The 15,535-nt window shown below is 31.3% G+C and overlaps 1 protein-coding gene across 17 annotated transcripts in view; it reads left to right on the top strand.

The window, feature by feature from the left end:
• Positions 1 to 14,834, top strand: part of LOC100643610 (5-hydroxytryptamine receptor) — a 316,367-nt gene extending 301,533 nt beyond the window's left edge. For 15 of the 17 annotated variants that reach the window (XM_048407443.1, XM_048407444.1, XM_048407447.1 and 12 more), the window contains one exon: positions 11,137 to 14,834. In XM_048407443.1, the coding sequence (XP_048263400.1) occupies positions 11,137 to 11,797 (661 nt within the window). In that variant the 3' untranslated portion in view covers positions 11,798 to 14,834. Of the gene's footprint in view, positions 1 to 725; positions 749 to 11,136 lie in introns of all 17 variants that reach the window. The other 2 variants (XM_048407451.1, XM_048407450.1) reach the window with 2 other exon arrangements.
• The last annotated feature ends 701 nt before the right edge of the window (positions 14,835 to 15,535 follow it).

Here is a 15,535-nt window from a genome sequence, read left to right as displayed (position 1 = left end):
ATATCTTATAATTTCTACATACATTTTTACATTGGTTTGACTTTACCAATATAATCATGTCAGTAGCGTTTCATCAGTGCTAATGGAGTTTATACAGGGTGGTTGGTAACTGATGGTACAAGCGGAAAGGGGGTAATTCTACGCGAAGAAAGAAGTCGAAAACATAGAATAAAAATTTTTCGTTTGAGGCTTTGTTTTCGAGAAAATCGACTTTGAATTTTCGCTCGGTACGCGTGCACTTAGAATCACCCCCTTTCTGCTTGTACTACTAACCACCCTGTATAATACATACAACATAAATATACATCAAATCTTTCTGTGGCACGTGTCCAAAGGTTTTCACGAGACACTGTATATGCCAATGGGTTAATGATAATTGTAATGATGCTGCAGCCGAAATAAAAATTGCGAATGTGCACATTTCAAGAGTGAAACGTTTATGCGAAGTTCAACAAAATAAAAATGTAACAGACGAGAAAGGGAAAGAGGAACCATGTGCTAGCGATATTTATTGGATCTATTACATCAAAATATCACCGCTTTTACAAACATTTAAATTTTAACACTTAATTTCTGAATGAAGAATCTGAATATTTTTAAACAAATTGTTTGTATATATTTTCCAGTCAAAAAACTCCAGAAGTTCTATATGCGTAGAGATAAAAGTTAAAACCATTAAAATAATATTTAGTTAAATAATTCTTTGATTACATGCACATAATAAGAAATAAAGGAATGGAAGGTAACGGTATGGATGAAAAAGTAATTCTTTCTTTAATATAAATCAAGAACGATTTTCAATTTTTGCTTCTCTCTTTGCTTTGTTTCGTTTTAACGTTTACTTAATACATCTTGTTACGTAAATCCTAGATATTTTAGTTCACAAGAAAAGAGTATCTAAAGAGTAGTCATTGTAATGTTGAGAATCAAATAAATCTTTGATTTCTATGAACGATTCTAATTAATGTTGAAAAACTAAAAGCCAACCCCTCTTAATGTAATCGCATCGTAATCCGATTACTCGTTAACCCGATTAGTTCGCGATCCAAGCACAATCAGTTTGGGACGTAACAAACGTCACTTGACGCAAATTAGGGGCTTACAATACTGATCAATGATATCGTAATAATTTTAATACGTAGAAATAAGTTTCGCTATAATCTAGAATTTCGGGTTTTATTAATAGATAATTGATAAAATCCTATTATTAAATTCGTTGACATGATGATTTGAAAATCATTATCAATAGAAGATGCTCTAAGAACGTGGATCTTGCATTGCTGTCGTAATAATCATGAAATATATTGTTGATTCGTTGATATAACTTTACAGAGATATTTATTTTAATATTGTACGTTAGTTTCTTTAAAATTATCTTTCCATTTTAATTCAAGTATAATATTGTCAATATTTTAAATTATTTCTCTTTCGATTAGTTTAGAACCTATTTCGTGAGGGAAGGATACTCAATTTTTATTTTTATGATAATCTCATTTTAGAATTTTACATTTATATAATTTAACCTAATTTTACGTAATTACAATTACAGAAGCATTTAAAGTAATAACATCTTTTATTTACAATGATTTTCAATAATCTCTAAATTTTATTTCTATTCTCGCTTTAAAAATATCGTATATTCTCTAGTAATATTTTATAATTTCTACGATACAAGTTTAACGAATAATAAATCCCCTATACTCAAACTTTAATTATGGTAATTCGTGCAAATATAAATACATTTAGATGAAAAAAGATACAACAAAAGTTGCATGACAGCGTTTCTTCCTTCTGTTGCACTTATTACTTACTAGAAAAATTTTTTCACTTTTTTCGAATTTCTCTTGTATTATATTGCTGCCCTAATAGCTGCTGCTGCTAATAATTAGCTGCCCAAGATACAAACGCGGCTATTAGTGAGCAGCACGTAATTTATGACACGTCACTAGTGAGCACAAATAATTATTAGAACGAAAGAATTTAGATCACAATGATATCCACGATTTCTTAATTATTTATGACAAATATCAAGTAGAAATTATAGAATAATAGATATGTCTTTATTGATAACCTAGTTAAATGGGTGAAATCTTTTCATAAAGATAAAAAAACTTATATAAACAAAATTTTATGCTAATTGCACATTATATGAATTTGCAAATTGGACAGATTTTAAAAATATTTTCTCTTCGATAAAAAAGAAAAAACAAATTTGCCGTAATAAAATAAATTAGAATCAATTACGAAATTCGTTTCAAAGGTATAAACTAGTTAATAGTATTTCAAATAAATTAAATATATAAATGTAAATAATAGATTAGCAATTAACAATATATCATTTAATAAATACATTTCATTTTTCATTTCTAGATAAATGTTTTTAAGCGTTATCTATAATATATTCTATTACTATTTAACAAACATGATCAATTATGCATCAAAGTACATTTTTTTCAATTTCCTCGGTTATATTAAAAGAGAAAATATATACTTTATAAGCATCTCACAACTTCTCTAAAATGTAATACAAATTCTTAATAGTTCTATTGAGAAACTTTTAGGCAATTATATTCTTATACTTTTAGGCAAATATTTCACATTATAATTTATTACAGTAATCTGGAATCACTAGGAATAGAAAATATGAACGTAGATTCTATTTCCGATAAATTTAGAAAATTACCATTATTTAAATAATTGTGGAACGTATTTCTGTATTCATGCGATATAAACATTAAACACAGAAAGGACTTTCAAAATTTCCAATTTCTAAAACATTGTAAGTTTGTAGACTTCAAGTACGACGTACGTTCAATAGTACTTTGCATAACCGAAAAATCGTGGATACCATTATGATGTACGTCCTATATACTCTTTAAAGTCCAATCTTTACTCTTTTAAAGTTCGAAAGCAGTTGCACAAAGTACACAAGGTATATGAAACGTTTACAATTGAAAGGGACGAGAGATTGTTTAAAAAAGAGCTATTGTTCTTACAGTAAAGAGGAATGCAGCAATAGCAATTGTTCCTTTGCATTCGCTTTATCTTTTGCTTCGCTAAACACTAGCAGGGAGAGAATCGACCGTAATTTTAAGTACTATTGTTGCCAACAACAATGCGGCCACAAGGGATTAAAATGCTTTCCAAGTAAAGCTTATACCTGCACGTATAGCCATGCCGTGGATAGTTAGATCTACGAACGATCCAGTTGCATGCATTCGCTTAACGATCGAGAATAGATGCACGATCCTTTCAGACTTTCATATAAAAAAGTCACAGAAATTTATCGCTTCTACTTTTGAATTTCTGTGAAAATTTTAAATTTTTTCGAATTTATGTTCAAAACGAAATTGCGAGGATTCCTTTGAATTCTCCGTTGCTTCGTTGCACAGGCTACTCGCCCTAGAGAAGTATGATAATACTCGACTTGTTCATAGCTTTCATATCGTATCTTCGTGAACAACAAATAGCTATAGCTGCCATTTTCAGTGAATACGGATTTTTTTAATAAAGCTCAACTGCGTATAGTTAGTTATTGTTATATAGGTCTCTATTTTAGGGAACAGGAATCTTTTCCGATATACGTTTACAAGAATCGATAACAGTATTTTCGAACTACCAGTAGGTACATGGAGCACGTAAATTCTGCTTGATCAGGTTTTATGAAGATCTGATTTTAAGAGATTTACGATATCTCTTTTGAGGTAGATAAATTATACTATCGTACGGGAAGAACAATGTTTGAGAAGTTACTCGTGCAGCATGTTCAGCAATTCATTCTTTGTCTTGTCATCACCCATATTTAAAATTAATATCGTAATAGATCGTGTATTCAAAACGTGAGCAAATAGACAACGATCAATTTTCCGTATCCTTCCATTCAGCCATTTCTATAGATTTATTTTTATTTATCATTTGATGATTGATATAGGTATTTTAATCCATTAAAGACCAATATTACGTTAATGGAACATTTTATACGTAAATTTTTCTATTAATTTATATTATTGAATTCTATGTTTTATTTTTATGTAATTATTATAGTCATCAGACTTTATAGAACTCTTCTATCACTTAACGAATTCTTTTTTTACAAATTCATCAATTGTTGAATTATAAGAGTGATTAAAAAGGCCCTTTCCAACTGATAGAACAATTTCAAATTAATACAACCAGTAGGTGTATGCATGTACTTAATATTACCTATATATTATAAATAATGAAATATATTATTGCTATGTTTTCTAACAAATAATTGAAATTTATAGCATATTCATAAAAATGTAATCAACACTAATTTCTAATTACTAATTTACCATTAGTTTGAATATAAGTCAAATTTATATATATTATTACAACAAATTGACTAAAGTGTTTTGGTATATACAATTGGAAGATATAGATCTTACAATTTTATGAACTTTTGGAGAAATTAAACCCTTCGACCCTGTTCAGACATATATTCCTCTGAATTTTTGTAAAAAAATAAGTTCCACGTATGTGCTTTATTATATTCTTTATTATTTAATCTCATTATATACTACTATTGTTTTATTCGTACTATCGCGGGGAGACGCGGTCGTTAGAATACGCGTCAACGGGAGTCGTAAATTCCCGTTACGATTAGAATAATCGACACCACGAATAGTTCGATCCCCGTATTTCGGTTAGGATAATCGGGGTGGTTAATGCGGTATAACACTGGGAGTCAGAGTTATAATAATGTATATTTCCAACACTTTATACAATCACACAAAGTAGTAACGCCGTTGATTAAGATACAGATAACGAGAGAAGGGTTAGTCTTGGATGAGAGAAGGAGAGCTTTAGGCGCTCTAGGCCCTTGAGAGTTATAGGAACTGTCGGAGTTCTGGATAAGTGAGAGCCTTAGAAGACTCTAGGCCGTGTAGGCACCTTGATGAATGATGAAGGAACTCAGAAAGATACAGGAACGGTGAGAGTTGTAGGAAGTGCAGGAACTCTAGGCACCGTGAGAGACGATCAAACTCTGAAGCTTATTCTAATGTGAATACGGAGGAAAGCTTGGTATGGGTGTGCCCTTTGAACGAAGAACGCGGATTCGTTCTTTACATTTTTAGTTAGTAAAGTGAGGGAAATAATCCGCGATGTCGATTGGTTGGGACCAATGTTAGGAAGGAAGAGAGGAGGAAGAAACCTCCTACCAACTTGGGTCCTAGGAGACATTGTTTACAGGGAAACTCAGATATTTCGTTAGGTATATCTCCGCTTTCTTCGTAATTCTTAAGAGCACATAATAAACCCAAGGACCCTTCTAAAAAACCAGCTGAAAACACTTCTGGAATTAGAAAGTCCTTTCTGGCAAACAGATTGACGTAAAACATGTGTGCGAACAATGCAGTTAGAATTTCGACTTTATGGTGGGTCCTTAGGCCTGTGGAGGGTTCGAAGGACGGCACGTAGACCGTTGGCTGTCACGCCGCGCGGGATGGAATGCAGATGTGTTGCGCGGCGTAACAACTATCTTTGAGTAATTGAGTAGTTGAGTATACTACACCTTATCAGAATAAGCAACCTAGTAGTGTGCTACATAGTTTTTATTTAGGCATGATATGTGGCTGCAGAGTCACAATGATAATTGCGTTGTTTAAAAACATAAATTGAACAATCTTGTGAAATTTTGTATGGCATCCCTTCAATTTATAGTACAATATAACTATGTTTTGTTTGAAAAGATTTTAAATTATTATGTTTATATAGGTGTCCCATTAGGTATTTTCATTCTTATTCTTGAATATATATATCATTATTTATATCAATATTTATCAGTATTTATGTCACTATAATCTTAAAAAGGCTGTTCTACTTAAATCTTAAAATTTTTTGTATTTTTAATTTATGTAGTGAAATTCTATGAAATATCTGTTATTTCAATATAAGTTTTATATCTTGATAAAATGTTAGATTGTTCAAAACGGTTCATAGGGAAAGTTAACTAAGATTTAACTAAAATTAGACTTTTTGCTATATATAATAACACGAGTCTTTCCTTCAAACATTTTTCTTGTTCGGTAATAAATTTCATCACATAGTTTTTACAGCTTTTTACAGTACTTAATTTCTTGACTATGGCTGTGGAATAAATTTTGTAACATCCAATAAAACTGTACTAGGTTCAGTGAATGATATAGATGAACACTTCAGTTCTAATTCAAAATTTCTTGGATATATGTATAATTCAACATTGTATTATTAATAAACCTGTTTTATCAATGAATTCTCGATGTTCCTGTTTAATATTCAACCAAGAGCAAGTTCAGACATTTTAGTATTTGATAGAAATTTAAAAAAAAAAAATGTTACAAACTTTTCGAACAGCCCAATAATATATTGTAAATTACTTTACCCTCATTTTGTATCAATAATGTTTTTTGAAGCATTAGTTCATTGCTTCGTTCTTAATGAATTACATTGGATATTATTCTCCAATTTTACTAATAATTACATATGAAATAATTTTGCAAATTACAAACTATTTTATATTTTTAATTGACTTACGTTAATTCGAATTAACGAAAACGAATTGACGCTCTGAATACCTTCTTTAAAGGCTAGGATTAAACCACAAAGCATAGGGACCATAATCACTATTTTAGCCGGTTCGTTAACACGTCAATACAGAATTCAGCGAGCTTTTAGTGCAGACACCTTTGAATTGGGATCGTAAATACGCCATTGTTCTCTGGGCTGGTAATGCAGAATGGTAACGAGCAAAAAGTTTCCTTTTTTTAGGAAATTAGATCACACGATCATCTTCCAAATACATTCTGTGAATATAATGCATGATAAAAAATATGACGATTAAATTGCCTCATATCTGCAATATGTCAATAATAAAATACTGTAGTACAAATTACTTGGAGAGTTTGCATATTGTCTTTACGTGCATAATTATACCGAACGTCACAGCAAACGTTACTTTGTGCTTCAAAATATATTCTACGTTTAAGAAAGAGTTACCCCGTTGACCGTGGATTCGTTATTGAACCTAAGAATATTGTCACTAACATTTCGAGTGTTTAATCACCATGGTTATTTGTCAAACTTTGTAAAAATCAATATTTATACCGGTAAATGTAATTTCTATTGTACAACGATGGCTAGTCCGAATGAAGATTCGTTACACATTCATGAACCTAACGTCAAACCCGACATATATATATGTCGGAGATGGAGAGACACCGGAGCCTTCCGTTGAAACCGGGGAAAAACCCCTAATATTGTAGTTTGGATTCCACCATAGCCGTAGTTAAACAATCACCGTCCTTCAGCCCGATTGTAATTGCCTGCAATCTATGAGAATGAGTTTGGGTTCGAGGTGACAACCAGTCACCGAACGTAGCCGCGGTCAAGGGACGAACATTTTTCTAACAAAGTCATGAAAAAGTCTATAGCCCTCCATAAAAAGAAATAGTTGTAATGGCACTCGACAGTAAGCACACTAATGATTTCTGTCTCATGGCTCGTCATAAGCAGACTCTATTCCATGGGTAGGTCGATTGCCGGTTGTCGAGACATATTCGCAAAACATCGACCCGTCATAAACCTTAAACCTTGATTAACGAAAATAGGCAAACAGTCTTTTCCGTGAAGGACACTTCCAAAGACTGACCAATTAACAACAACGGCAATTTCCCTCGCTCTCTGAACGAAGACTTGTCTCCACGAATATAAAAGACCTGGTGCCGCTAGAGAGTGGGGCAGTTTTTCCTAGACAGTGTCACCGTGAGAGCTTCGAGTACGATTTCATCGACTAAGGTATCATTTCGATAGAGTGCTTACTTCGCGGGCTAACTGAGAGTACCACCTAGGCGTTGCCTACGAGTAAAGAATAAAAGAGTCCCGTGGACCGCGGATTCGTTTCGAACCTAAGATCATTATCACTAGTGCTACGAGTGCCTAATCTTGTTAATAAGTCTGTGCTAATAAACTCTTCATCGTATCACGGCAATGGCCAACCCTAATGAAAATTCATTAAACGTCCCTCTCCTTAATCCTGACTTCAATCCGACATATATATATCTGTTCAGAAAAATTTCCTATGACAAGTATCCAAAGACCTTCGTGAGTCATTGTAGATAGGGAAGTATTTACGAAGTTATAAGAATTAATTCAGCATTCAAATAGCAATTTTAAAAATATAAAAATTTCAACATTTATTGTTAACATAAATCACCATAATTATTAAGATTCTGCACATTCTACACATAATGAAAACCCATCTGTATTTGTAATACCTATTTCCAAAAGGAGTCACTTGTTCCGTTACACGAAAGACACTTTGCGTAGACGGACAATTTGCACATGGAAATTAGTGACAAAATGGCATGATATTTCATCATCGTCCATACAGCAATCGAAGCGACAAATGGATTCGGTCACAGTCAAGTTACGCCCGGATAGAAAGCTATTTCCACCAGTGCTATGCCTCGGATCTCTTTTGACACTTTGACTTTGATGTGGATCTGCTTTGCAGTTCCCTACCAATGTCACGATTGAGTTCCTAATTTCACATTCTATGGCACGTTCCCGTAGTTTAACAGCGTGAAATTCGTAGCTGACAGAGTTCCGGAACCCCTATCTACTGCAATGTGTGTGAAGACTCAAAGCTCTTGCATTAGATAACGACTTTATCCTTAGTCGATCTGTGGAATACTTGAGATTCCACGCATATTTCGGTGTATCTCAAATTCCACGATAATGCTCTGTGCATTCTTGTCTCAAATTTGCGTGTACCTAAGATCCATTAATTTTCATCGATATTTTTTTTTTTAATAACTATTTCTTTGATCAAGAAATAGTTGAACGTTTCATAAATACAAAACAGTATTAGACAGAAATTATGACTTTAAACATGATTAAAATGATATGTTAACATATTCGTGTACACATATTAATATATCCTTATTTTAATTTGTATAACTTTTATTACATGAATACTGAAGTATATGTGTAAGTACATTTACTGGAATAGTTTGTGATGCAAAATTAAGATTATATTGGCAGCAGGTTGATGCATGAGTTTCACCAGAGTAAATTATTATTATTTGTTTTATTTACTTTTGTATCGAGCATGTTATATGAAACATTTTGATTTCTGTAGTTCTATAACGAAACACGATTATTACGACTATGCCAATAAAAGAAATAAACCTGATAATACATATCACCGACCATAAGTGTTAAGACACTTATAAGAAATTAGGTAAACCTAAAAAATTCTTAGGAAAATACTAAAACCTCTAAACATTATTATTTTATTTGAAATCTTACACTATAAAAAATATATATATATCAATATTACAATAACCTCATCAGTTATATGTACACATACGATATAATTAAATTAAGCATTCTCATTCATATTCATCACGTCTTTCGATAACTGTTCCAATTAATTTTGGATATTTATGTTATTAACTTTTTAATGCTGTAAATAAATCTATAAATTGAATTTGGATTGTAGGCAGACTTCTGAGGTGCAAATATCAATCGGAATTTTCTATCCAACTTACCACAGAAGTATCATAATGAAATTTAAATTAGGATATTATAAGATCGATGCTTTAACTCATTATCTTTCTATAATTTTTGCAAGTTATAACGTTTGCAAGTTTTTACTTCAAACCTTTATTATCTGTTTTAGATAGTTATCTTGTAGAAATGAAAAATTTTCCTTTCCCTTATCACCTAACAATAAGTCGATTTATCGTGAATGGAACTAAATACCTCTGAACGGAAGTGTACGTAAAAGTTACAAAATATTTATTGCAAGCATCAACACTTTACAAAAATCAACAAAGTATTTGAACAGTTAATTATTAATTATATTAGTAAAATACGTTACTGAGACCATCTTTAGTACCAAGTATATGTTTGGTAATTATTTACACGAGAGCATACCTCACCAATTTTTATGATCTTGAAATATATCGTCATGATCATGATTTGGAATAACTCTTCTATTAAAAAAAACTTCAATTAAATTTAGTATCCACTTCTTTTTGGCAGATAGCTGACCGCATTTTTATATGGCCAAACCTAAACCCAATTAATTTATGATGTTAATCATATTTAGTATAAATAAGGTAAGATAAATCAATGAATTATACGTTAGGTTAGACTAATATTCGTCCACCGCAAGGTTGACCTTGACAACATATTTCAAAGACATTAAAATCAGCCAGGTATACCTTCATATATAAATAATTACCATATATTTAAAACCATTATTCATATATATATATATATCATGTATTGTATATATGATATATATATATCATGTATGATATATATATATATCATATATATCAATGTTTTATTAGTTGTCTATTTGTAATAAATATCCTGTAACTTCTATATATACTTTCGGATTTGTTTCAGATTTTATCACTATAAGTATGACAGCTGCGTAATGAAATTTTAAAATGTTTGTATATCATACATTGAATAATATATCCATAAAAAATTTCTGTGGTAAGTGTCAGGATACTTTCGTAAGCCACTATATGTGAATAATGCATTATATTTCTTTTATAAACATCTTCAGATTTATCATTAAAAAAATACGCTGACTCTATTTTACATTCTAAATTATTATGTTCAATTTTTTCCATCTAAATTGTTTCATAATGCTCGAGGAAGATGAAAATCTGTTACTATAAAAAAGTTCTTGGTTAAAAGGAGATTAATGAAAATACATTATTCATATCTTTTGTAAGCTCTAAAAACACGAACCATACACTTACATATGTCTATAACAGTATCATATTCATTGTGAAACAGGTTCCTTATATAAACGAGGAGGACTACAGAATTTACGTAGCAATTTAATATACACGTTTATTTTGATGTTGTTGATACGACTAACAGATTTTATGAATTAAAGTATGGATACGTTAATACAAAAGTGTACGTATATTAAAAATTATACAAATTGAACCACGGATACATCCACACATGTGTAGATAGGCTGCATTTAGATACATGTGAAATGGGAACCTCTATCGCTATCAGGATATTTATTCCAACGATTAAAATATTTTTTCAAAGAAAATTATTGTCAAGACTTTTATTTCACACGCATGATACTTGCAGGTATGCCGTATTGACATCAAGCCGTGTAACAGTGACCATCATCAGCGTCTGGCTGATATCTGTAATGACGGTAGTTCTGCAATCATCGTTGGACGTAGGACCGGACTTCTGCCGTCGCCGATTCAGTGGGATAGCCATGGAACAAATAATCGGGGCTACGGTTTTAGTAGGTTTGCCAACTCTAATGACCACCTTCCTGTACGTAAAGCTGGTGATTCGAGTCCGACACGCTACCCGGGGTTCCTATAAGCCACCGGTCGCTTTCTCCTGGGACTACGAACTGACCAAGGCAAACATGTACAGCTGCGTGATGTTCGTGATATTCTGGCTACCGTTCGGTATCGTTGTCTGCGTTAACTCCTTCCGACCGATAAGCGCTCGTGTTTTTTACAATTTGGCCTGGTTTGCTCTTTCGAAATCCTGCTTCAACAATTTACTCTACTGTGTGGCAGACCGGCATTTTCGCAGCGCCTACGTCAAGCTTTTCCATTACTGCTGCTGCAAGACTACGGTGAGTTTCTCAAGGAGAACACGAGGGGATGGTGGCCGAAGTGCCAGCGATGTACGCCTCAGGGTACACATTATCCATTCCTATGCTAGTCCGGGTACCTGTCGCCCTCCTGCGGGTAGACCTAACGGACGTGACGTTTATGAGCTCTAAATTTCAACATCGCGCATCATGATCGGAATATTTGGAACAACCTGTGTCCTCGTCGATACAATTGATCGCCGTCCAATAGAAAACATTTTTCCATTTCTGCTCCTCATCGAGATGCTTCCAATTACTGCGATGGTTTAAGTTACCCTTTGGTTGTACTGTTGAGAATTAGTACGTCGAACGCGTGTACTTTATTTATGTAATTTATTTGTGTAGATTGTTTTAATGCGCTTTAATACAATTTGTTAAGTGGGGAGGACTGTTTTACAAACTTTGAATTGGTACAGTAGAACCTTTGTTAATTAAATTTAAAAGACAAGAAGATGAATTCTTCTCTATTCGGAGAAGAAAATGTTCACGTGTACGTGTTATACTATAAAAGAATAATAACAATAGATTGAACATGTAAATATAGTTCAATATATGGCATTTTTTACTTGAAGATTGATGAATTTGGTATAACCTGATATTTTTGACGATTAATCTATACATTTCTCAAGAATATTTTTTGTTATACATTTTATGGGATTATATCAACCTTATTGCAGATTAAAGGATTGGAAAACGTCTACTTAATTTCTTTGGCAACTAATTTATATAAAGTTTTCAACATTCTCGTGTGTTCCATTATGATAAGATATTCATATTCAGATTACATCAACTGGTTAGTCTCATATATAATATCAATAATTAATTTCGTTAATATTAATCACTATCTTCAAGAGTACTTTTAATATTTCAAGCTTTAGTCGTTAAAATTCATTGATTAAAACTCGTTTTCACCAGCATTATATATGCATATGCTACAATTAATACCAAAATTTGGATATCAGAGGTTCTACTGTATGTATATTTGTAACAGTGCTATTATCCATCCTCTTATAATGTTCGAATATCGATGTTTTGCAATCTTCGTTAAATGATTCTCGAATACCTCCGGTAATTGTTCAACAATTACTATTACCTCATTTACGTCATTGTTTTAACGTGTAATTATGCCTATTATGTCTGTTTCATATTTATTTATAGCTATATGAAAAGTACGTATAGAGTGTAACTGCAATGACGCTACTATAAAGATATTGAGATGATTTCTCTTACAAAAATAAATCAAAAACATAGTTTGAACTTATTTATCTTTAGCTTGGTTTTCCTAAGATTCTGATTCGTTCAACATGGTCGACGAAATAGAAACAAAAACTGCATTTGGAAAAAGGAATAATATTAGGAATTCTGGTCTCGAATAAATTAATAAATGAATAAAATATCTAAAAATGTATCTTATGTGAATTACTATCTTTCTCTATATACTACGTATGTATATAGATCTATACATCATGCCGATATAAATCTGTTACGAATTATAGACAAAGTACGATGTATAGGTACTATTTCTATTTTGTAATTTCTACTAATGTTCCTAATATCTATAAAGACAGAAACATTTTATCAATTCTTAAATAAGTATATTTTTATTTAATGATTTTTTAAAATCAATGTTCTCGGAAAGGAAATACTATAGGACAAAGTTTCATTCTACATGTTTTCGATTTACTTTTTGCACAAAAAATTATCTCATGATCGATTATTCCATCATTGCAGCTACATTTTATATAATCGGATGATGAAATCTACAGTTTCACAGAAACAAATCTGTTTCTCCATCTTTAGCAACAAATGTTAACACCAAAGTAATATGGCTACTATCACTATCTAGGCACTAACAGAGATCTTTATATATTTTAAGTTTCTGCTTCTACATATCATCCTTTGGCTAAACTTTGTCAGTATATTCTGTGGATATGTGTAAATAAAATTAAAACTGATAGAGATAAATTTAATTTTGCTATTCTTCGAAGTGCATTTTGATACTGTTTCTTCTACTACACAAAAATTATCGATATTCTTCCTGACAGTGTGTAAACACAATTCAATCGTAAATTAATTGTTACAAAAAGTATATGTTATTAGTAACTTTTTGAACAGAATTTAAATTTGCTTCCATAAGGTGCTGATAAGTATTTCCCCTAATAATTAAATTGCAATTAAAATTTGTATACTAAAAAATTCATATACTATTATATAGCTATCATAAGTCTACCTAAGCGCCTGGATAACACGATAGTATATATTCACTTATTTATACATGTAGTACATATTTATTTTTACACGTTATCTGTAATTTGTGTATTGTTACACCCTTACGATTTTCATAAATTTCATAAACATTCAGTTATAACTTATCGTTGGAGCTCCAAACGACCTAATTATATCTAGAACATTTGTTTCTTATTTGTATTCATAGAATATATTGACAAATTTTGTTTGAAAGAATCTGGAACATTTTGTGTAAATATTGTCCAATCGTTGACAGAAATCGGGCTAAAGGGCAGTAAAAGAGCGCCATGTCTGATACCGGCATCGAAAGAATATAAATAAAAGATTACTACTGACATTGAAACAGGCAATCGGGCCGTCCATTGGAAATTTTTTCCCGTTGTCACTCTGATACTAAGGGAATGTTTCCATCTTTCGTCTATATTCTTCCAGTTGTGTTCTTCCAAGGACTGTCTGTTTTGACGAAACGTTCATCGTGATTGCTTCTTAAACGATAATTATCGTGACCCGTCACAACCTCCTTCGTATACATTTATATCAATTCATTCGTGAAAGAGAATCTGTATATTAATATAAAAACAGAAAGTTTTTAATTTTTTACATGGATTTACAACATAAAATATCTATTTTTTTTACGTGATGCATTTTATATTCTGTTAGCGTAACTTCTTTCCATTCTTGGACCCCTTTGCATAATGATCTACTGATTAACGATATTAGTGAATTGATAAGCGACAAGATTTACGTTACGCACTTGTTTCTCCTAATTTTACAATTTTATTAATTATGAAATATGAATCAAATATATACTTTCTTACATAGAATAATCGAATGATTTACCATTCGTAGAATTGACTTGTAAAATTTATAGGCTAGATTTCTTTTTTATAATTTTACAATTTCACTAATTCTCGCATATAAAAATAAAAATAATGAAATAAAATAATCGAATGATTTTGTAATTTGTAAAATTTTATTACAATTTATTTTACCTAATTTTCTTTTTTATCAAATTTTGATTTATTACGTAAAACAATTGATAATTTAAAACTTGTACCTTGTAAAATTTCACTAATGATACTAATCCAAGATGATTGTGCAAAAGGGCCAACGTTCGTGCGTAAGGATTGAGATTCAACAGATTTAGCGCTATATAAAATGCTGTTCCATGATATAAAAGATTCGTTACTTCCTACGAGACTATGTTAACGCTAAACTATAATATCCTGTTTTTGAGAACAATACATTGAAATAAAATAGGAATATAACCAACAACAAAAGTTGCAAGAAAATAAATACTTCTCTATTATCTTATGTTTTTTAACAATAGAACTACCGAATCCGCCAAAAGGGCGCATTCCAATATTTTTATTCTTACAATTACTAAAACTATAGAATTGTTTTCGACTAAATTAATGTTGATTTTTATTAAAATGAAAACATGATTTCATACATCCATTTATTTTCATTATGTAACTGTTACTAAAATCACCTATGTTATTATATATACATAGTAGCATTTCTTATGTTTTAACATTCTATGAAATTAGATATGAAAACACGATATTACTCATGGAATGAGCTAATATTTATTTAAATATTGTAGATTGGTAGATCCTAATG

This window comes from Bombus terrestris, chromosome 7 (assembly GCF_910591885.1).
Source record: "Bombus terrestris chromosome 7, iyBomTerr1.2, whole genome shotgun sequence".
In the NCBI taxonomy this organism is placed as follows: Eukaryota; Metazoa; Arthropoda; class Insecta; order Hymenoptera; family Apidae; genus Bombus; species Bombus terrestris.
The sequence above is the reverse complement of the archived record's forward strand: the minus strand, read 5'-3'. Positions and strand labels throughout refer to the sequence as shown.